This window comes from Meleagris gallopavo, chromosome 3 (assembly GCF_905368555.1).
Source record: "Meleagris gallopavo chromosome 3, MGAL_WU_HG_1.1, whole genome shotgun sequence".
Lineage (NCBI taxonomy): Eukaryota > Metazoa > Chordata > Aves > Galliformes > Phasianidae > Meleagris > Meleagris gallopavo.
The window spans coordinates 46,454,151-46,481,518 of record NC_139406.1 but is presented as its reverse complement, the minus strand read 5'-3'; the positions used below and the strand labels follow the sequence as shown (position 1 = coordinate 46,481,518).

At 37.7% G+C, this 27,368-nt stretch overlaps 1 protein-coding gene across 3 annotated transcripts in view; it reads right to left on the bottom strand.

The window, feature by feature from the left end:
• The window catches only part of MYOM1 (myomesin 1), a 79,827-nt gene that overhangs the window by 31,587 nt on the left and 20,872 nt on the right, over window positions 1-27,368 (bottom strand). The window contains exons 6-22 of one of the 3 annotated variants that reach the window (XM_085220824.1): window positions 25,261-25,353; window positions 24,303-24,391; window positions 24,128-24,190; window positions 22,299-22,463; window positions 21,581-21,742; window positions 17,707-17,848; window positions 15,845-16,044; window positions 14,211-14,267; window positions 13,720-13,844; window positions 11,915-12,098; window positions 10,951-11,125; window positions 9,053-9,174; window positions 7,787-8,113; window positions 5,980-6,176; window positions 4,643-4,769; window positions 3,711-3,895; window positions 2,580-2,694 (exon numbers count right to left, since the gene is read on the bottom strand). In XM_085220824.1, coding sequence (XP_085076950.1) covers window positions 2,580-2,694; window positions 3,711-3,895; window positions 4,643-4,769; window positions 5,980-6,176; window positions 7,787-8,113; window positions 9,053-9,174; window positions 10,951-11,125; window positions 11,915-12,098; window positions 13,720-13,844; window positions 14,211-14,267; window positions 15,845-16,044; window positions 17,707-17,848; window positions 21,581-21,742; window positions 22,299-22,463; window positions 24,128-24,190; window positions 24,303-24,391; window positions 25,261-25,353 — 2,528 coding nt within the window. The remainder of the gene's footprint in view (window positions 1-2,579; window positions 2,695-3,710; window positions 3,896-4,642; window positions 4,770-5,979; window positions 6,177-7,786; window positions 8,114-9,052; window positions 9,175-10,950; window positions 11,126-11,914; window positions 12,099-13,719; window positions 13,845-14,210; window positions 14,268-15,844; window positions 16,045-17,706; window positions 17,849-21,580; window positions 21,743-22,298; window positions 22,464-24,127; window positions 24,191-24,302; window positions 24,392-25,260; window positions 25,354-27,368) is intronic. The other 2 variants (XM_085220825.1, XM_085220826.1) reach the window with 2 other exon arrangements.

Genomic DNA, 27,368 nt, shown 5'->3' with positions numbered 1-27,368 from the left:
GAGAGGTCAGGTGAGTGCAGGGAATTCCAGCAGGTTGCCCTGACTGAAACAGCCCTCATGTGCACCATCTTGCAGCCAAGGATACACACAAACGTGTAAAAGGCCTCCTGTTAAAAGGCTTTACAAAAGCCCACAGCAAAACACTTCAGGTAAGGTTAAAGGTTAGATCCCATAATATGACCCCCAGGGCAGATCAAATTCTTGTGCCAAGCCCTCCTGAAGCAGTTGATGCATGGTTTGAATCTAACTTCTGTTTATGCCAGTGTGCGAAAAGACTAAGAGCAGACCTGGGAAGGATCAGGAGAGATATGCAGTTGCTCCTAGACTTCTCTTGCCTTCTGTGAGATCTGCAAGATCACCAAAGTGATTTTGTCCAAAGGTAAAGTTTCAGCTCAAGACTAGCCAGCGCTGCTGAATTTTTTGTCTTTTTTTTTTTCCTCTCTCTTTTATGTGTGTGGGCTTTTTATTTAGCTTTAAGAGATAACTGCAAAAATGGAATACAGTTTTTAAACAAGGGAAGAATGGAAACTATCATACCATTCTATTAATACATGTAACTGGATAAAGAAAATTGATATCACTCATTTTAAAACAAGTATTTCCATTCAGGATGTTATTTACTTACATTCTTTGGTTAGAGAGCTCAGTCTCCTGGCAATGTTACATGTTTGCCAACATTCCAGTGACATTCCAGCAGGAATTGTCTAGAGAGATCTTACAATATTTTGTCTCGATCCATGATGTTAATAAAGACGGTATTCATTGGGCAACACCAGAAGATTTGTGGTAATTTTTAAAAATAGTATGATTGTTCTTTAGATTTGTATGGCTTGAGTGAGAAAGCTGAAAGCCTATTCAGGAGACTGCTTTCTGAAATACGTTTTTTAATAAGCCTTTTGTTATTTCTTAGCACTATTAAGAAGCTTAGTTTGGTGAACAATGTATCTGCATACCTGAGCTCAAAATATGGGTCAAACAAATTTGTTTAAGTAAATCATTTTCAAGTTCCCTGACTTTCTTGAGATCCATCAGACATCATAACGCTGAACAGCAGCCTGGCTTGCAAAAGCGTCACAGTCCTGAGATTCATCACCTTCTCTAATTGTGAGGATTGCAAAACAAACGTTCTACTCACATTCGTGGTGCTAGATTGAGCTTGGGCCACACTGGACCATGAAAACTGCTGAAAAATCTTTTTTTTTTTTTTTTTTTTTATGATGATCGTCTTCAGAACAGTTTACATTCATATATTATTTTAATTGCATGATCAATCATTCATTTCATACATTTAAATGTTATTATCATAACAAGGTTTTATAAAAAATCTGATGGATGGATATTAACCCTCAAGAAAAATAGATTAGTAAAGGCAAAAGTTCAGTATGAATACTGGTTTGATGTTCATTTTAGAAGTGGTTGTTATTGTAGTATCTAAGCTGTTTTCAAGAGTCAGTTTCTAAGTCTTGCCTTGCTCTATTTGCAGGTGATGCGAACAACCCTAATGGTTCTTCAGTGGTTTGTTAGTCTGAACTTAGGGCTAATTTATTTTTGAAAGAGAAGGAAAAAGATGCAGTAGCTGTGAGAGATGAAACTGAGGTACGGATGGCCAGATGAGCAGAGAGATGAGCAATCCTGCTTGCCCTGTTATTATGATTACAGCTGTCAACATGGTAAGATTTACCCTTTAGTGCCCCCTTTCATCTCATCCTGTAGGAAGTTCCCAGGCTTCTGATTTTGCTGTCATTGCACCCAGACTTCTCATGGCCTCTCTTTCCCACATCTCCAGTCTTTGGTGCTCCTGGCTCCACACTCCTCGCACTATGACCATTTTCAGGCCATATCTCCATTACCACCATATCTTCCTTTTACGCTAGACCAAATCTATTCTCAACTAAATGATTTTAGTCCTTCCACAGCTCATTTGTTTCTCTCCTGTTCCAATCCCTTCTTGCCTACACTCTTATCTCCATATCGCAGTCTTGCCTTTTCTTAACCATCCACTCCATCCAGCCCCTCCTTCCCATTCCACTAGTAGTAACTACAGTCTTCTGGTTCAAATATTTCTAGTTCTTTTCTACCTCTGTCTTCAGATATCCTTTTGATCACGTTTACAGCCTCACTGGGAGACTGTTCAAGGCATCTTAGGATTACATTTTTTAAATCTTTATTTTAAATACTAAGGGTAAAGAGTAATTTCTTTTACTCTTTCCTCAGTTATACTGCATAAATTAAACAGAAGAGAGAGATAAACAAATGATTTACTGTAGGAAGGGAAAAGCCTACAACTGTAGAATTTTTGGTTGGTCTGATCTTAACAAATCCTCCACTCATGCACTGTTCTATTGCAATATACATATAACTTTATACTCCTGAACAGGTTGTTACAATAAGAAAACCTATCCCGACTTAAAACATATCTGACCAGGCAGAAGAATATATTCTTCAACTTGTTTCCTGCGTAGTAAGAATGTTCGACTTTGAGAGGGGTCAGATGATTCACGTGCAGCCTGTGTGCAAACACATCACACAGACAGGCACCTCTTTAAATATGACAAAAAGAGGAAGCATTTCTAGCAAACCTGGTCGTGTCTCAGCTACAACAGGATCAGTGATATCCGATGGTCTCCCAACACCAGCCTGGTTTGTCGCCCGCACACGGAACACATAGCTCACCCCTTCTGTTAGACCAGCTATCTGCAGGAAGCAAACATATGCATGATTTATTACAAAACACCAATTTTAATTTCACACTTTTTACAGTACCAGTCTGGATGCTTGACAATCATATTTTCTTTATTTTTTGTTTTACTCCTTTTCCAGTTGGCAAATATTGCTTCCCCTTTTTTTTTTCTTTTCTTTTTTTCAGTCCCAGAGAAGCATGACTGATATGTTTGATTTATGCTTTCCTTGTATGCCTAGCTAACGTTTAGGCAGTGCTGCAGCTGCCGTTGATTTATTTATAAAAGGAGCACTGTTATTTGAACAGGATGTTTTTAACTTGTGTCCATTGACCTCTGGAACAGCACAATCTTATACTGTAGATAAATTATCAGTAAAATGTCCCAGTCCCACTTCTATAGAACCAGAAGGGCAGTTAACTGTATGGATCTTGTTCTACTGTCTTGAGCAATTGCAGTAACATTGTAACACCTGTAAGTGCTCTTATAAAACATGCCTGAAAAGATCAAACCCCAAAAGTGAATGTCTTCCAAATGCTCTGGAAAGCATAGAAGTAGCGAATCCAATTCAGATGTATCTCTGAAATTGAAATACACTTGATTCTTTATTTAGAAGTCATTCCACAAAATCGGGTGACATAATAGTGGGAAATGGTTGTGTTTTACATGCCATTAAATGTGTGGAGAGAATAATTTGTTCTTGAAAGAACCACATACCACATTATTTATAACATCCATTTTTGTGTAATGCTTTTGTGTAGCAATGCTCTTTGAGCTAGGAAATACCAGGGACGCCTACTGTGTTGTAATAATAACATGCACTTTTGGCACTCTTTTTTTTTTTTTTTTTTCATACCAGATTATCTTCTAAGTTACTGCCTCGTCTGACTACACAGACTTCATACATGGGTGTCTTAGGCACAACATAGCCTGCCAAGTGTTTCAGTAAATGCTACACAGGATTATATTATCTATGACTGACTTCTTTAAGATCATTCTGTTATATTTTTATTGAATCTCAAACTACTTTACCTTCAAGAATTTCTTTTGAAGTGGCTTCTCATTGACGCTTCTCCAATGTTCCTCCTTTGCTTCAGTTTCCTTCATATCAATGTAATAACCAGCTATAGGACTACGACCAGTATAAACTGGTTCCTTCCACAGTAATACCAAGGAGTCCTTCCTAACTTCTGTGTATGTGACATCGTGAGGTGGCCCTGAAAGGTAAGAGTGAAAATTGCAATTGTATTATCAAAATAAAGACCAAAGGGATTAATGCATAAGACTTCAAAACACAAAATCAAACAACACATCGCACACCCAAAGCTGACATAACAGGTGCAGTTCCACTGTATCAGATCTAGATGAGATATGAATACGATTCATACCTAATAAAAGACTGGCCCTAAAAAACAGTCCAAGTTTTTGAGATTTGGTATCTTGATCAAATATTTACGAACAAACAAAAATTACAAATAATCTCCCAAGTCAGGGAAATAAGTTAACTATTAAGCTAATGTGCTACTTCAAGGACAGTTTTAAAGTCCACTGAAGCCAATGGAGATTGTTTTCATTAATTTCAGTGAGTGTTAAAAGGTCAGAGGTCTGGCCTTGAAGAAATATATAATACATGACAGAAAGGCTACAAGGACTCTCTGCCATCTCTGTTAGACAGGTTTTTATGTCTACCATTTAAACTAGGGAGCACAGTGGCAGACACAGTACAGAAACAAAGCAGTAAAAATAAAGAAAATACAAGCTGTTTGTAAAATGCTACTGGTTATGTGGGCATTGCTTAATTCATCAATGTAAGTACATTAAAGGAATGTGATGGAGGTACAGGCTTCGGTATATACTTCAGTACCCATTGACTGCCCTAGAAATAAGACATTGGGAACTTAGATTATTTGTTCCAGAACCCCCCGTGGATGGTAGTAACCCTCATGTTACACTCAGGATCCTACCAGGTACAGCAATGGTCCATTCTTCACATTTGAAGGGCTTGCTGGGCAGGGAGGGTGTCCCAACCCCAGCCAGGTTAGCAGCAGCCACCTGGAACTGGTACACCATGTTTTCCTTCAGGTTTTCAATCTGCAGATCCAATAAAATAGTACTTATTAACTTTGGATTAGGGCCTTAGGAGAATGTCACAATCATCTAACACATGAACATGCTCTGAAGTGCCTGAAGAGATGAAAGCTTTATTGATATCACACGTAAGGGAATAACTATCCTGGCTTTCCCTCTAATCAGTGACATAGCATATGTGAGCATTTTCAGCATGCTCAGATTTTAAAACTATTCCTATTGAAAGACTTTGGTAGTCAGGGAGGGAGCGGATATTGCTCAACAGTTATACTGATCTGTCTCATGATAGGCAGCAAGTTCACTTAAGGCAAGAGTCGTCCTTGTAGCAGGGTGAAATTCAGTCCTGGCATTCCTTTTCAATTGCAAAGCAGCTCAGATAGATAGATGCTAGCACTGCACTTCTAAACTGGCCTTTAGAAACTAATCACAAAACCCAGCTTGCACAGAGCTGGTTCCAGTACCAGCAAGCACTTGAGTAGGTCCACCATGCCCAGTAGGAATGCCAGCTGTTTTGAGGGCCTGACTTCCAAAAATCCAGCCTATGTCCAGAGGAATTAATTCACAGATTATGGTTGGTGCCAGAATAACAGACAAGTTTACAAATAATTTTAGAGAGAAGAATTTAATGGAGTTAACTAAATAGTATTATCCACAGGCTTCTCTATTCTTTAGTGAGCTATTTGTTAAACGAGAGGATTTAAGATGATCAGTAATAAGATGATCAGAAGAACATCAGTGTGGTAAATGTTGCACTAAACGTATACATAAAACCTCTATGAGCAATTTCCATCACTTTGAGACAAACACTAACAAGGAAGCTAGTAGAATAACAAAGTATTTCATGGTACCACAGAATTCCTGCAGTACAGGAAGCTGCAGTTTCAATAACATATTAACCATATGACACGAAACCACTGTTTTAATACCATCTGTTAAAGTTTTCCAAGGTCACAGCTACTACTATAATGTCTATCACTTCTGTACCACCTTTCAAGCAAGATAAACCTTAGAGGAAGGACAAATATGTTTACTATGATCCTTAGTATAATTTTGGTATGTTTCCATGAGAAGTTAGCAGAAATATGCACCTTGGATATAAGGCTTTGAAAAATCAATCTGTGCACTAAATCATATCACCATCCTAATCTGACTTTGAGAACTCTTTTGGAAATATAGTTTGCACCCTCAGCAATAGCAGAAGTTGATCGCTTACCCTATATGCCCTCTCGCTAATGGCTTTAATGTTGGCCTCCCTCCATTTCCCAGGAACTCCACCAATCACTTCACGATAGTTCACGTAGTAGCCAGTAATTTCAGTTCCCCCAGTGGCTTTGGGTTGTTTCCATCCTAACACCATGGAGTCTCGAACACTCTCAAGGACCGTGATGTCATATGGTGGAGATGGAGCAGCTGTTTCAATATGAATAACATGTAAGTAGGAAGTAATATCTCAATAGCCAGACAGACATCTGGTTACCGTATTCAGGTGGCCCCCATCCTGCATTTCCAAGTTAGGAAAATACTTGTGCAGCCAAGGGGAGTTCTGCTGGAATGAGAAATGAAGGATAAAAGCTTCCATAAAGCAAACATGAAAATCCAAGTGGCATAACAATTAATTTTCAAGATCATTGGGTTTTGAGAAGCAAGCTGATACACAGTGAAATAATTAATGTGTTGCAATTGCAGCTCTGATGTAAGTGATCATGAACTTGTCTAAAACCGTGATAAATGAGGAACTAAAATTATCATTACAAGAAAAGTTAGAGATGCAATGATTTGTTTTCTTTTGCTGAAAGTGAATCCTTTTTCACAGATACAATAACTGTTGTAGTTCCTTTTTTTTTTTAGTAGGCCCACATTCTTCCTTTCACAGAATGCCAGTTATCTGTTCATTACCATTAATGTCATTAAATTTACACACTGTGTAAATTTTATCATTGCACCCTTCATCTTACCTTAACGGAAGTAAGCATGATCATAGGCACTGTAGGCTGACTGAAAATGGAACATGTCTGTTACTAGAACTTACTTTACAAAATCTGCAGCATTATCCACTTTTTTTTTTTTTTTCCTAATAATTGCAACAGAAGAGAAATAATTAACTTTTCCCAACCCGTTTTCTTATAATGCCCTCTCCATACGTATTGGGGAAATATTTGCCTACACTTAGTATATCATGTACTGGTTAAAAGTCCTATCTGTGACCTTCCAAATCTGATGGAAATCTTACATCACATACTTTTGTCTTTGGTATTCTATCACAGCGTTTGCTACCCCCAGGTGCAGCCCCTGTATCTTGTTTGCTGTTCAGAGTTTTGAACTAGCTTTTTGCAATCTCACTTCGTGAATCTCCAATGGCACGGGAAGTGAACTAAATTCATTCACTGGCCAAGTACCAAGAGTTAAATGAAATTCAAGCTCCATATTTCTTAGGCGCAATGGGTGTTTAGGTGTTGACAACATAAAATGTGATTTTGTCCATGTGTCTTCAACTTGATAGGTTTCCCTCATTACATATAACCATCAGTCAGAGATATAATGCAATATTCATTAGCACTGCATCTCAGAGGATAAGCCGTAGCTTACGCATAAATCCACAAAGGATCTTCACACGTCTTTGCACAACACAGATCCTCATACTTACCGTTGCAATCAGATTTTGTTTCCTCCACACATACGTAACCCAGAAACTACATAACAAGACTCCCAACAGAGAACAAATTACTGATGTGGTGTAGACATACTGTACGGGATATATTAATATATACTCCAGACAAACTATTACATTAGTGAAGGAGTAGACGTTTCACTTTCAATAGCCAATAAGTTTGTGTAATGGTCTCTGATAACAAACATTAGATACACAATGACTTCCATTTGACTTGAGCACATAGTTACTATGACTGCTGGAAGATGCACCACTGGAGAGAACGTTCGCTTGTGGTGTAGCTGAGTGCAGGTTGCAGCCATCCAAAGTGGATGCACCAAAGCAGGAGAGCTATTTATTTATTAATTCTCACCTATATCTTTCTTCTTTTTCACTTTTTCCATTGTCAAAGGATCTCCGGGTCGAGACTTACTTGCCTGCTTAGCAACGACTTTTTGTGGTGCAGATATGATAGCGTCTTTAACCATTTCTTTCAAGTTATTGTCTCCTGTACTCCCCAATTTGTCAGAGCTACTGGGTAGCGGGTCTCTATTAAATTTAGCATTGCATTTTAGCAAAGCATCTGTGTCAAAGATAGGCTGGGAGGACTCATGCATGCCTTCCCAGCTGGTAGTGCAGTCTGTTAGTCCATCAGCTTTACCACTCAGTTCAGGACACACACCATGAAGCAATCCTCCCCCTATAATTGCCAGAAAATAGTAAAGACATTTTGAATTAGAATACATTATTTTTTCATCATTTACTCAACAGAGCATAAAATGCAGACAGTGAACAGTACAAAGAAACCAGGATAAATCACAGTTCTTATGGACAAAAAGCTACACTTAGACTCACAAAAAATTTGAAATGCATAGAGTACCTCTCAACATGCTCACGAGTTATTTTCTTTTAATGATGTCTAATTTTCAGAGCAGAATAAATATGGAAAGTTAGTGATAATCTTCATTTTCTATAATTATTTTAGTATTAGATCTTCCACGTCATATTTTGATTCTTTTAAAAAGGTCTTACAAAATTACCAAGGAGCACATCTCTCTGCTCTAAGGTTGAGTTTTGTGATTCTGATATAGATAACAGTGAGGATGTTGCAGACACATAATTTGTTATAGTCCGATGATCTCATTAATCTGTATGGATTAGTTCATACAGTGGCAAACAGAAATAATTCATCAGCAAAGGAAGAACACACAGGGTTATAGAAAGTTTGCAAGAAGCACACTAGAAGTACATTTATTATTAGGTTTAGGTGTGAAAACACATTTCTTAAGAGCTGACTATATATAGGATGGTGTGTGTTAGAGGCGATAAATACCACATTAGAGGATCAGAATGACATTCCTTCTTCCTGGATGACTATGAAGTGTAATTGGCAGTGCCCTCCTACAGCAGTTCACAAGAAACACGTGAAAAAGTCTGAATGGTGAAGGTGAACAGTCTACAAGGGTGCAGTGACTGTGAAAGTGTGGCTGTGATGCAATACATAAGATCTACAGGCAAAGTATTATTTGTGGACAGGACTGTAAACCAGAATAATTAGTTACCAATAGATGTTGAAAACATCCTTACTTAAATATACATATATATTTACCATTGAACAAAGCAATAGGAAACAGCTTACCAATGGCTGCTTGCACTTCTATAGGCTCTGAATCCTGGGAAAATTCACTGAGTCCAGCTGCATTAACAGCCCTGACTCTGAAAATGTACTTCTCACCGTTGACAAGCCCATGGCAAATGAATCTAAAACAAACCAGCAAATGAATTATTAGAGTATTATGAAGAAAAGAAAAATCTTAAGGGGGGTAGGAGAAGCGTTTCTTCTGTAAAATTTATTCTGGTTTCTGACGTTAAAATATGAACCCAGTAATTATATGAAGGTGAGAGAAAGCAAAATAAAGAGTCTATATTACTTTTGCTGATATATAAGATTCATCCTTCCTAATGGAAACAATGGAAAAATCTGCAGAGATGAGGTCTGCATTTGCCTGTGGGATTCATTCATGACGTAAGCAGAAGACAGCTGTAGCACAAGTCCCCATCGTTCATATCCAATCAGAAATGAAAAACTGCAGTGTATACAGAAATTACAGGACATTTAGTAAGACCCCCCAGAAAAGTCCAAACTTTTATGGTACTTCCATTGTTCTAAGTCAGACAAGCTATTTTATTAGTATAGTTTTTCAGCTGTATTATATAATATTTACATTTTAAAAAGTCATGTTTTTTTCCAAGATGTTCCCCTGAAAAAACGCACAATTCCTCAAAACGTAAAATGTTTCTTTTGGAAAACAAACAAACAAAAAGTGTTTTGTAAAATATTTTAACATATTATTTAATATGCACTTTAAGTGTATTTTATTTCATGTTCTTTTTATTATATACTTCACAATGTTATATTCTGTGCTTCAAAGGCTGACATCATGCAATAATATAAGCAGAAAAATAGCATCAAAAATATAAAACATATAAAACAAATAAGAATTTTACTTTGGGGAAAAAAAAAAAAAACCTGAAAATTTCAGGACGGAACTTACATCACTCATTCCTCCAGACTTTTCCAAAGCATTAGCTTTCACCTGGACATTCATAGAAAGTGAATTTCAAAACATCAAAATGTACTGCATCCAGTAAACTATGAGCTACAGCTAATGCTTTGAAATTGTCTCAGTCAAAATACCATTAGATAACACACAGCCTGTGCCTGTCTATATCATGCATCATATTGCATAGAATAAAAATGCAGTGATAAGAGCAAAAGCAGTGTATGTAGCAGTATAAGTAATTCAAATCATTATTCTTATTTTTAAGCTGAATAAAGATCACATTTTATATTCTGAAACAAGAAAACAGCATGAAGCTTCATCAACACTTGATGTAAGCATAGTAAAATAGTGATCCAGACCATTCTATGATTCTATAATTCTATGATACGAGAGCTTATAATATTGGCATAAGTGGCTTATGAGCATCCATTAACATCTTGATAATTGCAAGTGACAGAGCAGTTAGAAAGTAATATTGTTGGCATGGAATAGTCTACATTTCCTCTTGACATGCTAGATACACAGGCCCAGAAATGTTTACAGCAGTCTTCCAACTGAAGGATTTTGATTTCAAACATGATGTAGTTCAGTTTTCCACATTTGTAAGTTCACTAATTCCTCATTGTACCATTTCTCATCAAACTGATGGATACAATAGCTAGTGAGCTGTTTCTCTTCACTGCCAGTATCCATGTTTCCACCACAACCCTTGACTAATTGTTTTCAGTCGATTATAAATTACTTTTGGACAAGAACCACATTGAAATATGTTTTTATAAGATCTTACAAGAGTTAAGAGTGATTTCAGCCTCTGCTGGCTACCAAAGAACAATTACTACTACTAGTACTATGAACATCTGAAAATACATAAAAGCAATCAATCAAAAAAACACCAAAACAAAACAAAAAAAAACAACCAAAAACCTGAACAACCATCTGGTGACCACAATCTCCAAATTTTAAAATCCATTACCTTGTGCCTTTGACTGGATTGTTGTTGCATGGTTCCCAATGACCAGATCCAACCACGCTTGACTCAATGTAATATCCAACCAACTCCTTGGCATCTGGGGGTTCTGTCCAAGTGACAACCACAGAGGTGTCTGTGTTTCTAGTTGGCATAATACGGCCAGGAGGTTTGGGAATATCTGGGGAAGATAAACAGAAATAAATTAAGGACCATCCAGAAAAAAAATCACCCCCCCCAAAAAAAAATAATTAAGAGTGACATTCCGATCTTGATTGTTTTAGCACTGGTAATACACAATGCAGTGCACAGAAGAAGTTAGAAAGCAATGCCCATATTAAATAGCAAAACACATCCTCAGTATTTTTTGAAGAAAACTCTTTTACTCTTCTTAAGCAATGTAGTTTATATAAATCAAACTGAGGTGGAATGAAACAACCTGGGAATTTGGTTCAAATCTGCATTACTCTTCTGGAAGAAAATGCCAATGTAGACAAATCTACTATGCAACTAGTAGACAAGTTACTAACTCTTTGTTGTGGGGAACATCTGGGACTTTTTTCCAGTAGAAATAGTTTCTGTATCCATATAAGTATTAAATCTTTCACGTTTGTTTGATTTGGCAAACAAGGAAGGTTAAACTCTGCTTATGCCTGGGCTTATGTTCAATAGGGTCTCCAAAACAGAACAGTTTTGTACTTTATTGAGCTGTCATTTTCTTCCACTGTTTGCAGCCTTTGTGGTTCTTGATAACATTATTTGCAGCTTAATTCCCTCGGTTTGTATCTGCCATTTGACCCTACATTAAAAGTTTGACAACCCAATCCAAAATTATCTTAGCTGAAGGGCATAAATCACTGACTACTCTTCATTTTCGAGTTAGAAGCTGAGCAGCTATCTTCAGGCAAAACAACCACATAGCAAACTGAAAAGATACCATGAAGATAACTTAATACTTATGATCACTCACCAAGTTTGTCATCCACCACAGTGGCTTCAGTTGCTTCTGAAGGCTCACCGATTCCAGCTGAATTGCAACAGCGAACCCGGAAGCAATAGGATTTGCCTTCAGACAAATCAAAAACTGCAAAGCGAGGGGACTTCACAGGGATCTCGGTGTTCACCCTTTGCCAGTCCTCTGTGCCAGCAATGCACTGCAGTCAAACCCAGAAATAACATTTTGAACAAAACTCTCTGAACACAAAGTCTAACCTGACATAGGCCTCCTGCCTGGACCATGAAAGGTATATCTGCTATGGAGAAGAGGGAGTCATGTCCCTGGTTTTAGCCATTCCACTGCATAACTGTATTTCAAAGCTTATTAATCTGCCAAATGTCCAGTCACTCCATAAATCACACATACAAGCTTACTGTTATCAATATACCAAAGCTAAACACCTCTCCACAGCAAGGAATTGTCATTTTTTAACTGCATTCAGTTCTGCATCTTACCCTCCAGACCATTTTCAACAGAAGCTCTGCAGACATTCAACACCATCCACATGAACAGATTGCTTTTAAATGCTGTTGTGTCACTCCTGAGAATGTTTCTGAGGTGGCTTCCAGGATTAATGAAGATGTGCATTCAATTTGTGAATTGTTTTTGTTTCTGTGGCTAGAAGTTCTACTTACCATGGTCACTTATACTGCTAATATTAGTAATTAATTTTTGCCTTGCATTAAGAATAATTTCAAAGAATATCCAGGTTTCTGTGAGATTTGAAATACTCAGAGAAACTTTACCTAAATATGTGACATTAATGTTCAGTATTCTGCACGCAGTAGGTTGTCAAAAAATCAAAATAGGCTATATTATATGGAAACTCAAAATTAATGTATTCACCCTCTGTAAGTCTGTTGCTAAGTGAAATTCTTTTCTTTAGACCAGATTACATTAGAGAGATGAAAAACATGCAATGGGAAGATATTTATGCCTCTCATGATGACAGCTCTAGAGTGATCAGAAAAAGCATTGATAACAAGTTTGTGGGAGTCATGAGGTATTAGTAAAATAGTGAAGATGGTAAAGATATTTCTGGGCCAGTAACCATGCAAAGAAGAGATCAGAAAAGAAGGACACTGAAATGAAAAGTGATTCAGTTCTAGAAAATAAATTTTGTCACCTTAGTTGAGGTGGTTAAGTACAATTGAAAGCCAATGTAGAGGATAAATACAGAAAGGCAGCTGGAGAAGCACACCACCCACTGCCTTACTGTGATCACATCCACTGGTTGGTCTCCAGAAACATTTAGCAAGTGTTGATGAACTACAGTGGGAGGAATGACACACCTTTGCTTCATACACACTTCCATGTCAGATACCAATTTGTCAGACTGCCCCTCTGCTGCCATCTGTCATGTGGCAACAAAATGCAACGGAATATTGGTGGGAAGGTTCAACCTCTATTGCCATATCACCAACATCCACCACTGATGTCACTGGCCAACATCATAAAATAGGAGGCATTACTTTTGTAGCAGCCCTCAGACAAATGATATACATACAACTGTGACTTTGCACTGTGCTTAGTCACTATAGTGAGTTTGTCAGCCTGTCTACCCTATGGCAGGTCAATGACATAGTTCAGGAAAGGATATTACAGTTTGTAACACATTCTGCAACCATTTTTATAAATCTCTGTCTTAGTAGTTTATCTTAATCTAATAATTATGTTAATGAATCTCTAACCCTAGCTTGAAAGTGGAAATGAAATTTCAGCAAAGATAATGTTAAAGAAGATTGCTACAACATGATTCTGATTTTCTCTGATTTTACCTTTTCCACAAAGTACATGATACCCTCATGGCCCCGCTGTCCAGGAGGTTTCCAGCTCAGCACAACATAGTTCTTGGTAGCTTCAATAACTTGGAGATCTGTAGGTGGACCAGGAATGACACCCTCTGAAATACAGTGGAGAAGAGTAGGAAACAGAAATGAGTGTGAATTTCTTCACATTTGCATCAGAAACAGTACTATGATTAAAGTATAGAACAAGCATTAATACACTTTAGCACTCAATGTTTTTGAAAGACTTAGGGTTTAAAGTTATCTAAATACCAGTATTAAATGTCCTTAGTTTAATGCTAAGCATGTTTGTTTATTACATCCTGAATAATGAAACCTCACCTAAAGCTGGAGCTGTTCAAGGCTGAGTGACTCTAAGAACAATTCTAAGAACTTTGAGTGTGTGCCAAAGTCCAGTGAACTCAATGGAAGTTTTCCTAGTTACTCAGCCAAGCTTTTCTAGGCAAAAGGGCTATGTTTACCTGCAGGTTCTTCCTCAGTGACAATAATCTGTCCTGTCCAAGGAGCGGAAGGGTGACCTGAAACAGATGCAAGAGAGATTATGTAAATGAGTCTTCAGAAACTTTTGAAATAATGAGAAAATCAACAGAACTGTCATTTTCAAGCTTCATATGAGCTCCATTATTGGTGACTACTCATGGAGGGATACTCAAAGCTAGTTTTAATGCTTGAATATTGAAAGCAGTTCTGCAATCATTATATCAAGAAATATTTAGCTCACTGAGACATATACTCCTTCCTGAAATTTCTCTGAAGTCACTTAAGTGACAAGCAGAGGTATTTGGCTCACTCAGTTCATCTGTTTTAGCGAATTCACTTCCACTTTATTTTTCCTGCTCCGTTCATTTAGTTTAACAGCCCGCTCATTAAAGGAAGAGCCAAATTCCTCCAGGCTGCTCTTTCTCTTCTTTTAATCCATTTTCCTTCACATTATCAGCTTTCAAAACGAGTGCCATTGTCACATGAATGTCACATGTGACAGGAAGTGCCTGGCCTGACTTAACATACCCATGCGATATGGTTTGGCTGGCTTTCTCTGTACCTTAGCATTATCATGTTATCACAGCTATGTATCAAGCTATTAACCAGAACAACATATTTTCAGAGATAATCTTCTCAGCTACTGTTCTCCACTTCAACGTTTCAGCTTTCGTAGGCTGATTTGCTTTGGAAGTGTGAGCAAAGATTGAACAGACAGTGAAGAGAAGAGGATACAATGGGAACAGGCCACCGAGATCAGACTCCCTCTTTGGAGACAGCTTCCAGTCTTTCCAGTGAGAAGAAAAAGTCACCTATCTTGGGTTTCACATTTCTGAGCACAGTATTTCCTTGTAGTGATAAACCTGCTTCCTCCAGCCTTCTGGTTTTATTTGGAATGGGAACTTCGATCATCTCTGTACCTTCTAGTGCCAAACACAGTACAACATGCAAGTTGGGACTGTTGGAGACCTGTAGCTTTGCATACAATACACCTTTCACATTGGACCATTTCAAGTAGTAGAACTTCAGAGATGAGTAGAAATAAATGAATTTTAGGCATATTATTTTGCAATATGGGTAGACAAAGGGATTTTGAAGCAAACTCCTCATCAAAGCCTTTACATCTGGGATATCACCCAGCCACAGGAAAAATATCCTTGGCTTGTAAAACGTTAACTGCCATACAGAGAGGTTGGGTTCAATAATCTGTTGGGTTGCCCTGATATTTTGCTGATGTTACTGCAAGACTTCAGTCATCACATGGGTTGTGGCACAGAGAGAGGCTATTCAGGGTCTGCTTGGCTATTTTGTTGGTTGAACAAAAACAAGCCTCAGGCAATTTACTCTCCTGTGCCTTTTCCCCTCTTCCTGCAAGTTCAGAATGCAGTGCTGCTGCCAGCGAAAGCTGTTAGAGCTGTTGGAACTCTGCGCAAAGAGCACTGAGATGATTCCTTCTTGGCAAATGTGTCTCCAAAGAAGATTTTGTTTTTGAATTGCTCCCTCTAGTGGGATTCCAAAGGCTTGTGAGTAAATAGAGTCAGACTTTTTTTTTTTTTTTTTTTTGAGTTATGACTTCTTAAATCTCTCAGAGAAGCTGCAAGAAGGGACACCTTACTTCTCAGTCTGGCTCTGTCTGCGGGATCCAGGGCAGCTACAGCCTCTGACACACGGGATGGTAGGCTAACACCAGCTCTGTTCACTGCTCGGACTCGAAAGATGTAGGAGCGGCCCTCGATCAAACCAGTGACAGGAAAACGAGCAAACTTCACCGGAGTCTCATTGCACTGGGTCCAGTGGGTGGTGCCAACCTCACATCTGCAAAACACAAACAGGATAAGCAGTCCTGGAAAGGGAAAAACACAAGCTCAGGGCACCCAGCCCTCAGAGCTCCATTCATGCTCATTGGCTGGACATTCCCAGCTTCTTCAGCAGTGTCTGTGTCTGCTGGTGACACAGAAGCAGCTGCAGGAGAGGGGTCAGGGCTGTAGGGCCATCTGGGAATGTGCTAAATCCCTTGCAGCTGTGCTCCTTCTTTCCTGAACTGAAGAGGGGACATGGGCACAACCCATTTCAAACTGTTCAAACCCTTTGAAGCATGCTCTGGGACTCCCGGGGCGTGTCATCTTCAGCATATTTAAAGGAATGTGAAATACATGGATCCTCTGCAGTTGCCAGAAGAGTTCATCATCTGTGACCAACCCAGCTCTCAGATGTCTATGACAACAACTGAAGTTGGACACTCAGTAACAAAGCTCTGAATTCAGGAGCAAATGTAGAACGAAGGAGGTGAAGACGAAAGAAGAAGCAAAATGCCCTTTGCCTTGCAATTACACTTTGTGATAACATCCCTCAATAGCCTAGTTTTAAAATGAAGCTTTATTTTTAAGAGTCTAGTCCGATCTTTTGTTTAGAATTATTTAATGAATGTCAAAGAGTTAGGGCTTCCTAGTGCACCACAGTTATGGCAACAACTCATACACTGTCAAACCAGTAGAAGTTATATTCAAACTGAAACAGTGTTCAATATTTGATTGTTGTGATGTTAGAATTTTCTCACAAAACAATCTCTCCATTTTATATTTATTAAATTTGTATATAGAGGGCATGATATATTGGCATATCTTACTAATAACATATTCTGGTACTAAAATTGAAACAAATATTACCAGTTCTGAAAATTTCACTGTAGGTCTTGAAATACTGATTGAATTTCTTAAATCCCAAACTTCTGGAATCCCACCACTGTGTGACAGCTTCCATTTTCATACAGAATCACAGAGTCATTCAGGTTGGAAAAGACCAACCATCAGCCCACCCCCCACCATGCCCACTGACCATGTCTCTCAGTGCCACATCCACACAATTCTTGAACCCCTCCAGAGCTGGTGACCCCACCACCTCCCTGGGCAGCCTGCCTGACCACTCTTTCTGAGCAGAATTTTTCCTAATATCCAACTGAACCTCCCCTCGCACAACTTGAGGTCATATTTTTAGAACTACATATTTCCAAATCTTATTGTTGAAGAGAAAAACATGTAAATGTAATTTGCAATATGCTTATGAACTTAATTGCTCAAAAAACAATAGCCCGTAAGAGAAGTCCAACTTCGTCTGAGATCACAATTTGCTTTCTGGTACATAGTAAATGTTTGGCTGCAGGAGGGAGAGCATTGATATGGGTAGAGCCAATCCTGTGAGCCCCCAACACCACAGTGTCCTGAGGCCTCTCGAGCCTCACAGTGAAAACTGATCAGCATCTCACATAATCATTTCAATGTACTTATGTGAAGCAGGCCTTTATTATTTTCATTAAAGTTATATCAGGCCCAACCAGTCTAAAAAAGCATTCTTTTTGTAGCCAGCAATAAGAGTGAAAATAAAAATGACCACTTTATCTCATGCTTTCAAATGTGATTTTAGGTTTTTGAGTTGAGATGCACAGCAATACAAATTTTCCACATCAGCGTGCTTGCTGACCTGTCAATGAAGTATCCGAGGATGGGGTTTCCTCCATCAACAGCTGGCTGCTTCCAAGACACAATGACATAATCCTTGTTGGCATCTAAGCACTGCACATCTAGTGGTGCGCCAGGGGCTCCTGGGATCTCAGCATCAGCATCTATGAGGATGGAGACATAGATTTCCTGATATGAAACAAAGTTCTTTCATAATTATTTTTTAAGGACAAAACTCTACTGCTCCAGAGTCAAGAAAAAGCTTCAAAAACTATTTGTTTTTATATTGGTGGTGTCTTTTCAGGTTTTGACTTTGCAGCATTTACAAATGCATTTACGACATATTGTAAACATAATTGATCTAGGCATTTTTAACATATATTAGTATTGTGGATTCTAATGAGATGAGAGACACAGCCAAAGTGCATGAAAACTTGGAAGTCTATTTACCTGCAATGTTACTTAGGAGATTAGACTGACATTTTGTCTTGCAGTTATGCAATGGCTCAGACAAAAGGTTTTAGTCTCAGGATATACAGCACTGTGATCTCACTCACTGCCGTACACCTCCTGGAAGTACTGACCATGGAGATATTAACACAGCTCTGACCAACCCCTTCAGATCTCATCTGCCCCTACAGTAAGAGCTGGGAGGCAAAACCTCTTCTCTTCAAACCTTTGTGTCATTTTTGTTGTTGTTTTTTCCAAGGTCATCTTCTGGAATGATCAGCCTTGTTAAACTACTATTTGCTGGACACTCAGACACACAACAAGGACATCTGCTGAAGAAAAGACCGATCTGAACACTGGTTTATTTTTCACATGAATGAAATACCCTCACACATAGTCTTTTATTGTTTGGTTTGGGTTGGATATGAGCTGAAAAGGTATCAAAACCTTTTGAAGTTGAATTACACCACAGATTTTGGAATATAACCTTCCTTAGGATGAGCATATTGTTCCTTTCAAGTATTTGTCACAAATATGAGATTGTTGGTTTCAAAGGGCCCACACTTTAACATCAGCTTCCAGACAAATCCTACCCAAAGCTTAAAAATCAGAGCATAGTGCTGGGAACTGGTAATTACACTGTTTACACAGTTATAATTCAGCTTGAGTGATGTAGCAATTTTCTTGTAGGGCAAAATAACTCTTGCAAGAAGATTATATGAAAGATTTTTAAAGAAGAGAGATTTTTTCTCTATGGAACAGAGAGTTTCTACAGTCACAAGTAACGTTATTCAAGCCTTACTACTTCTAAAGACAACCTGACTTAAGACAAGACAGCTGTTTATATCTAAAGAAAAATGTTTTGCTAACAAACGCTGTTCTTGCATTCCATTTAAACCCCATACTTTTACAAATGTTTGATGCTTCAGAGTGCTACAGGATTCTGTATTACAAGTTATGCCAATTCCAGTTTTTTCTGCTTTTGGCTTTCAGAAATGAATGCCGTATATGAGTGTTTATCATGCTTGATTAAATAAAACAGTAGTCTTCAGAGAAAAAATAAACAAATCCCTGTATTTTCCCTTTTAGGCATAGTTGCGTTACATAGAATTTCTGAAGCTGTGCCAAAGTTTTTGAGTCCAGTTTCTAACTACAGCTCACTAGGTATAATTTTTAAAATGCATAGAGTAACCAATGCATTTAACATAGCAAAATAATAAGAACATTAAGGGTAATAACAAGACATCTTCAATTATCTCCCTATAATTATCTATATCTCTTGCTTGATAGAACATGAGACACCACGGTTTCTTTCCAAGACAGACTAGGAAATAGCTGGGACAATCAGCATTGCTCATCAGCCTCACTGGTGCTAGGATTTCATCCCTGGCTGCTTGCTGATGAATGCTGATCTGTAACCATGGTAAGAGGAACCCATTTTCTCTGAATCTGCCAAGTCCTGGTGTTACGAGCCTGATGAGCACCCTGCTTACCTCCATCAATGCAGGAGGATTTCTACATGTGATACAAAAAGACAGCTCCTTGCACTTAAGCAGCTAGCTAAGAGTTTGTACTGAACTTGTCTACAAATTAGGAGGAACGGTGAGAAGTATGCTGGCCAAATGAGTGCAGAGAATGTAAGTAGAATATAATTAATCTAATTAGAATTTGGCAAGTACACCAGTTGGCTAGTGAGATACTCTTGTGAAAGGGGTAGCTGGTTCACAGTCAGGTCATATTTTCATTGCTGTAAGTGCTAGAAGATGTAGCAGGAATGAAGGTAATAATTTATTTATATGGTAGCCCAGTTTAAAGCCAGGCAAAAAAAACAATCCCTAATTCTTCTCCTTGTTGCTCAGTTCCACACACACATTCCAGCAAACTCTTTCCTCGGGCGACAAAAACATTTGATTCAGTTATATTTTCCAAGCAGGCTGTTATCTCACACAGCTTTGCTAAACTTGGGAACATGGTACCACTTTGAACACATTCTCAGAGCCAAAAATTTCCAGAGTCTTTTGAATTAGCATTACATGCTTCAGCTGCTTTTAGCAGCTGGGGCAGATATAGAGTCAGCGCGTAACCTGATAAGCCGCTGCTCTTCTTAAAGAAATACTTGCTCTAATAGAAATACAAGGAAGTTTTTCATGGTACAAGCAAACACCCAGAGGAATAACATTTTAACTCTGTACCTAAATTAAGGAGTCACATTTTCTACTTTTCCTTACAGAATCACAGAAGGGTGAGGTTGGCAGAGCCTTCTGTGTCCATCAGGTCCTATCAGTGTTCCAGAAGAGACACTCAGAGCAGGGGTCCAGGACTGTGTCTAGTTGGGCTTTGAATGTCTTCAAGGATATCTTCTCCACAGCCTCTCCAGGCATCTTGTACCAGTATTCAACAAACATCATAGTAAAAAGTGTTTTCTTAAATTTGAAATGTTGAAGTGGACTTTTCCTTTTTTTGTTTGTTGTCTCTTGTCCTGTCACTGGGTACTACAGAACTGTCTCACTCTATACTCATTACTCCTCCTATTAGGCATCTATACATATTGATGAGATACCCCCTGATCCCTCTCAACACCAGAAAGAATAGACTCTCTCAGCCTCTCCTCACGTGTCAGACATTCCTTTCACTTTGCAGCCCTTCACTGGACCTTCTCCAGTATGTCCATGTCTCTCTTGTACTGGGGAGTCCAGAACTATACCCAGCACTCCAAACATGTCTTACCAGTGCTGAGCAGAAGGGAAGGATCAACTCCCTCCACCTGCTGATGACCTTGTTCCTAATGCGGCCCAGAATATCACTGGCATTTGCCACAAGGACACATTGCTGGTTCATGTTCACCCTACTATGATCCCAAGAGCCTTTTCTGCAAAGCTGCTTTCCAAACAGTCATTCCCCAGTCTGTAATGGTACATGTGGTTATTCTTCTCCAGGTGGTGAACTCTATATTTCCCTTCTACTATATTTTTTTTAGCATTGTGCATTAGTGAAAACCTCTCAATTGGAGCAGAAAAATCTTGATCTGCAGTTCAGCAAGTGTGAGATGATTAGGAAAATACATTTTAAAGTTACTTTATAGAATTATCATTTTTTGAATTATGTTCAGTACTGTTCACAAGCTGAAGCTGAAAAAGGGCGAAGTTACATCAACAACAAAAATTTCATCCCCAAAATGCCAATATGGTTTACAAGCTTTCTAAAATGTGATACCAAAGCTTGAGAAATGCTCAGCTTTTCCAAAGATAACACTTGGAAGCCATAATGCTAAAATCAATTGTATAAAATATTTATATAAATTAATATAATTCATTTTACGTAAGCTACTGTATTATGTAAAAGAATATATACAAATTGGAAATAAACACCTAAAACGACTGAGATTTACTTTGCCAAAAAAGTTTTCCTCATTTCTCCAGTGATGTGGTTTATAAGCAGTATCTTACCTCGAACGAAGACATAACCACTGTACTCTTCATAGTATTCTCCCATCACAACACGCAGAGTGTAAAGACCTTCATCTTCCTTGTTCGCATGAGTCAGTGTTAACGAAGCTCTCTCCCCAGTCCAGTGCATCTGGACCCATTTGGATGGTGTAATAAGAACACCTAGAAATTAGAGAATTTCGTAATGAGAATTAGCTGAATATTTCAGGCTGTGTATAGCTTGAAATAGATTGGAAATACACAACAGACCATCCCTACTGTTCAATTTTCTATCTTCAAAGACAGTCATAGCTGAAAGCCAACTTCGCTCTCAGAGTTTAACTTTAGAATGTAACAGCTTTTTGTTGGCTACTGCACAACAGCCTCGTGTAATTACTTGAGAAATGTAATAGGAAAAGCTACAGAGGCTATGTTGATGGGTCACAGAGAAGTTAGAGTTGATGAAATGTTTTTAGTATTTAAGCTTACAAAAGAAAAAAAAGTTAAATGAGATTTTCACAGCTTCCTCCACTTTCTAACACTCCACACTTCCTCCATTTTCTAACACTAGTTTCACTTCAAAATGCTAGATTTGGAAAAGCTTTGAATTAAAAAAAGAGAAAGTATTCCTGTTTATGAAACCAAGAAAGTATTTGTTAAATCATGACATTCACACATGCTGAAATTATAAAGATCTACATTGAACAAATTTGTATTTCTTTTTATCAAAAGTTCTCACCATTGCGGTACCACTCGATGTCTGGTTTGAAGCGCTTGATATCAGGACTGATGACAACTGTGCAGCCCAAACTCATCGTCTCACCTTCTCTCCCAAACGTTACCTCAAACTTGTCAATAAATTTGATTTCAAACCTGGAAGCGAAGCCATGTGGGGTAACACCAACTGTACAAGGGAAAAAAGTCTGGCTGCTTACTTATTCTTTCATTTCATGACAAGAGTAGTAAGCAATAGTGCCCAGTGATTATAAATACAAACTCAGGTAAAGTTTAAGATATGAACAGAAACAGCATATATTCATTATCTGTATTCAGAGTTTATTGTAGGGTCACATAATTCAGGCACTTACATATCACAAGGAAACAGCTTTTTCTTTATTCATATAATTCCAGTTCAGTTTTTCAGGGAAAAGCTCCTTCAGAATTTCATTCCAGAATTTCCAAAATTTCAGATTTGATGTTTTATCATCTTATCATAATGTGTATGCTTGTAATTTAAACTTACTTCTATTTATGACTACTGATTTATTCAGTTCAAATGATCTTTAGTGTATACTCCTTTTTTATTTCCCTCTTTAACTCTTTGCTCCATCTCTGGACAGTTATGTGTCCACTCAGCCTTCATATTTTTAGCCTAAGTAGATCTTTTTAATGAACTTTTAAAATAAAAATGAGCTCTCCACTCCCTTGGATTTTCAGGTGGCCTGTGCTTGTTCCTGAATTTACCTTTCCTGATGTTGTATAATCTGAACAACAGAAATATTTGAGTTGGAAGAGACCTTTAAAAGTCATCTAGTCCAACTCCCCTGCAATGAACAGGGATATCTACAGATAGATTTGAGACAGAATATCCTATGTGCTTTATACCTATGTCATGCATAGGTGCTTTCATCACTCTCCTGAAAACACTTCTGCTGATAACACTTAGGGTCACTTTTTTCTTTTCTACAACTGCCCTATCCTAGTAGCTCAGTCTTCCTGTGAACAATGCACACAGATACACTGGTATCTTCTGCTTTCATTACCAAATGATAAATTCCAAATAATATAAGAAACTCACGGCCTTGCATTTTGTAATATTATGAGTGACCTTTTTTCTGTTATTTCAGAGCTTTAGTAAATAAAGGACTTCTCGTATAGCTTTGCAGCACATCCCTCATCCTACTTGTGTTACTGCAATGAGGACTTAGGGCCCTTATGTCACTCAGCATACATAAATTGTTGGATTTTCTTTTCATTTCTGATTCATGTATTCATGCAATACTGTAAATCACTTCAAACTGATTTCTAGATTTCTAGCTCTTCTGAGCTAGATGCTCAGGTAAAAAAAAAAACCAAAAAAACAACAACAACAAAAAAACAACAAAAAACAACGCTGATTTTTTTTTTTTTTTTTTTTTAACGTGATACGGCCAACATATTCAGATTTGCTTCTGGCTATGCGCATTTGCACCACATGCAATTCACATAGCAAAAGAGAAGATCTATTAAGTCAGCAGTCTACTGACACACATGCATCCTCTAGACCTTTTTTCCTGGAGATGTTTTTATGTACTGCAAGAGCTGAACTGTCTCTCTTTTTGACAGATGTTATTTCACAGCCAAGCAATACTAAAATGATGCTTCTTGTGTGAACAAATAGCCACAGACCTAGAAGGCAATATCGTTTCCCCCAGCAAATTAGATTAACACATCTGAAATGGAAGAGCTCAGTACCTAAAGATGACCTGCTTTTTTTTCAAATAGTGTTACAAAATATTCTGCCTATTCATTTGTCATGATGTCGCTGCCTCGAATGAATGTGTCAAAAAAGCGCGTATTGCAACTTACGGCTCAGAGGCATGGAAAACGTCCCAGCATGCAAATGACTTGCATCAATTTCTCCTTTGTACCCTAGATGCACAAAGAGAAAAAGAGCAGTCACTATCACTGAGGGGTAAAGGCTCCCTGAGCCACAGAAATGGAAATATGCATTAAAAAGAAAAGGAATATTTTGCAAACCTACTCTTTACCACAAGGGAAGCATAAGCCGAAATTTCTCCTTTAACATTCATAGCAGATGCCCGGTACTGAGCAATGTCATCAAAATCACATCTAAAACGATAGAAATGGTGAGGTTGGACACACACAACTATTTGGCAAACCCTTTGTTCTAGACCAAAAAAGCCTTCAGACATCTGGGTAAAATCTACAAATAAGTAAAAGCTCGGGAGATGTGCTCTGGATATTGGATTGGTTCTAGACATTAAATTTTGTCAATGTTCAAAAAACAATGAAAAAAATTATTGTTAAATATTCTTTCAGATTTGAAATTATGATTACAGCAGAAGTAGGAAAAAAATTATCTGACATTATTCATCTGTAATCTACAAGATTTCTCTAACTTACTCTCTTCTGTGGAGATACGCCTAATGCAGAAACTCTAGAAACAGTACATACAATATATTCAAAGGGTACCAAATATTACCTAGATAGTCAAAATTAGATTGTTGCTGATTGTCAATGATTTTTGACACAATATTACTGCAAAAATTTCCAAATGGGAAGATGAATACTATTAAAGGTCTTTGCGTGTGTGTTTGTGTGTACAAGTGAGAATCAGTCCCGTTCCTCTTTTCAGTAAGAACCAGGATCTTTCTATACCTGAAAAACATTAACTAATATTTTTTCCTTGAACTAGATTTTTCTCATATTTAACTGTACTTATTCAGAACAAATGGAAAAAGTATGTTTCTGAGTCAACCATGAACAGAATAATATAGACCAATTACTCAATTAGGTAAATTCAATACCCTCTACTAAGGAAAACCAGAACTACTTCAGTATTTAACAGACAGTGTTAATCTCAGTTGTGTAAACTTGATACTTCTTATCCCCAAGAGATATATCTACATTCTGCAACTCTCAATCTATAGCAACATTTCAATTTAAGTTATTTGTTAAATGGTCTAACATTCCCTTACGTGCTAATCTCCAGGGAGTGCAATCCATATCGATTTTCAATGGTATATTTGCCAGGGTGAGCCTGTACATCAATGGGAACATTGTTTTTGTACCTATAGAAAAGCAAAGAAACAATACATCAAAAGTGGAAGAATATACCTATTATAAAAGGTCACATAGATGGTATTTGAAATACTGAATCAATTTTTGCATATTTCTCCTAGATAAATTATAGTTTATCCTGTGAAGAGATATCTTTAGAAGCTTAATTTCTCTCTTTCTCTTTCACCTGCCCCATGTGAATTTTATTTTCTTGTTAAAGGAAAAATAGTCTTGAACAGAATGAAAATAAACTTATATTACCATGAATTTCAGGTTATTACATGTTAAAGAATGGAGAATTCACACAAGAAATGTTTCAGAGTTTTCTGAATTGCAAATAATACAAATTCTGCAGTGTCCATGGTTACTAGGTACCGTGCATATTTGGTTTGGGTTGCATATTTGATTATTTGATCTAGTTTTAAAACCTGCATATTCACAGAAATGCCATTTAAGAAATTACTCGTTTTATGGTTTTGTTTTTTTATTTGTGTGTGTGTGTGTGTAATCCTCAAAGCAGGCAGAATTGGACTGGTAAAAAAATTGTCTTCATGAGAAAGTTCAAAGCAGCAAGGCATCTATCAAAAACCGTAATACTGAAACCAACTCTTCTTTAACATGCATATGCTATGAGTATTTTCTGGTACAGGTATGTACCAGGAAAAATTTACAGGTCAAAATTCCCGGCAAGTAATTTGAAGGAATGAACCAATACTGATCGGTAATGAGCTGACTGCTGATTTCAGAATTTATTTGAACATTTGCATGAGACTCACAGGCAGAGAATTCAGTACTAGGTTCTTCATCACCAACCACTGCTTAAACGTTTACTCATTCTGAACAGTACATGAAGTTACTAGACAAAACTTCAAGTCTTGAGAGAGTAGTAGTGACATGGGGTGAACTGGCAACAGGAGTCTAATAAAACTAAAAAGTACTGAATACAGTTCAGTGTTAGGTTTGGTTTGCAGTCCATAAAGAAGGAATGTGCTCTGAGATTGTGCCATCCTTTAGTATAGCTTTCTCCATGCTATGTAGATGAGGGAAGTGAAAATACAAAATGATAAATATCTTCATCTCATACTTGGATATAGCCCAAATAAACCTTTATTTTCATAAGTCATAGCGGATAGCCAGCCAAAGAGTTTTGCTTCTTCATTTCTGATTTTAAATTCCAGTTTATTTCACAATTATCAACTAGGAAGGAGAACCAGTATGTTGCCATGGCATGCCCCATTTCACCAAACAAATCAGTAATGTGCAATTGTATTTTTTACTAATAATACTATGAGTTTGTTTCATTTCTAAAACTGAGCATTGCTTTATAGCACATTCAGCATTGCGGAATAAATAACATTTCCCTGGCAATAAATATTTAAGCATTGTAATATACTGTGATTTATCCAAGCACCAAAGTGAGTGAAAATCACTCAGTGATTGTCATCCTGATCATTTGCTCAGTAAAACATCTAAGAAAAGGGAATTGATGCAGGGCAGCACCCTCTGTTTTGGACTCCAAAGGTGCAGATCTACTTGGCTTCATTACAGATCTCCTACTTCATTATCCTGACCTACAGCACTGTTCCACTACAAGTGAATCCATTTGCCACTACTCTTCAGCACAATGGCACCCTCAGGACTGGCAACACCTGAGCACCTTTATATTCTCTGTCCTGTGTCAAATAGTTTAGAAAATAGAATAATGTTACCAATTCTTATTATTTTCTAGTGAATGCGAAATCCTATAGAACAAGACTGGATTTGATCCAAGAGCATCCCTTGGATCCTGTTGGCACAGAAGGCATTTGGTAGCATGTGGTGCTGTGCAGATTTAAGTTTTAACTGAGTTACTCTAGCAAGAAGAAAAATTTGACTTCATCTGTGTTCATTATCAAATTATTTTAAAAAATGATTTAATTTTTGCTGATTTATATTTGTCTATGGAAAGAATAGTGCTCATCTTAGAAGAACCACTTGTTATTTCTGGAAACGCAGATTCCAGAAGAGCCAAGTCATTAGCTAATGT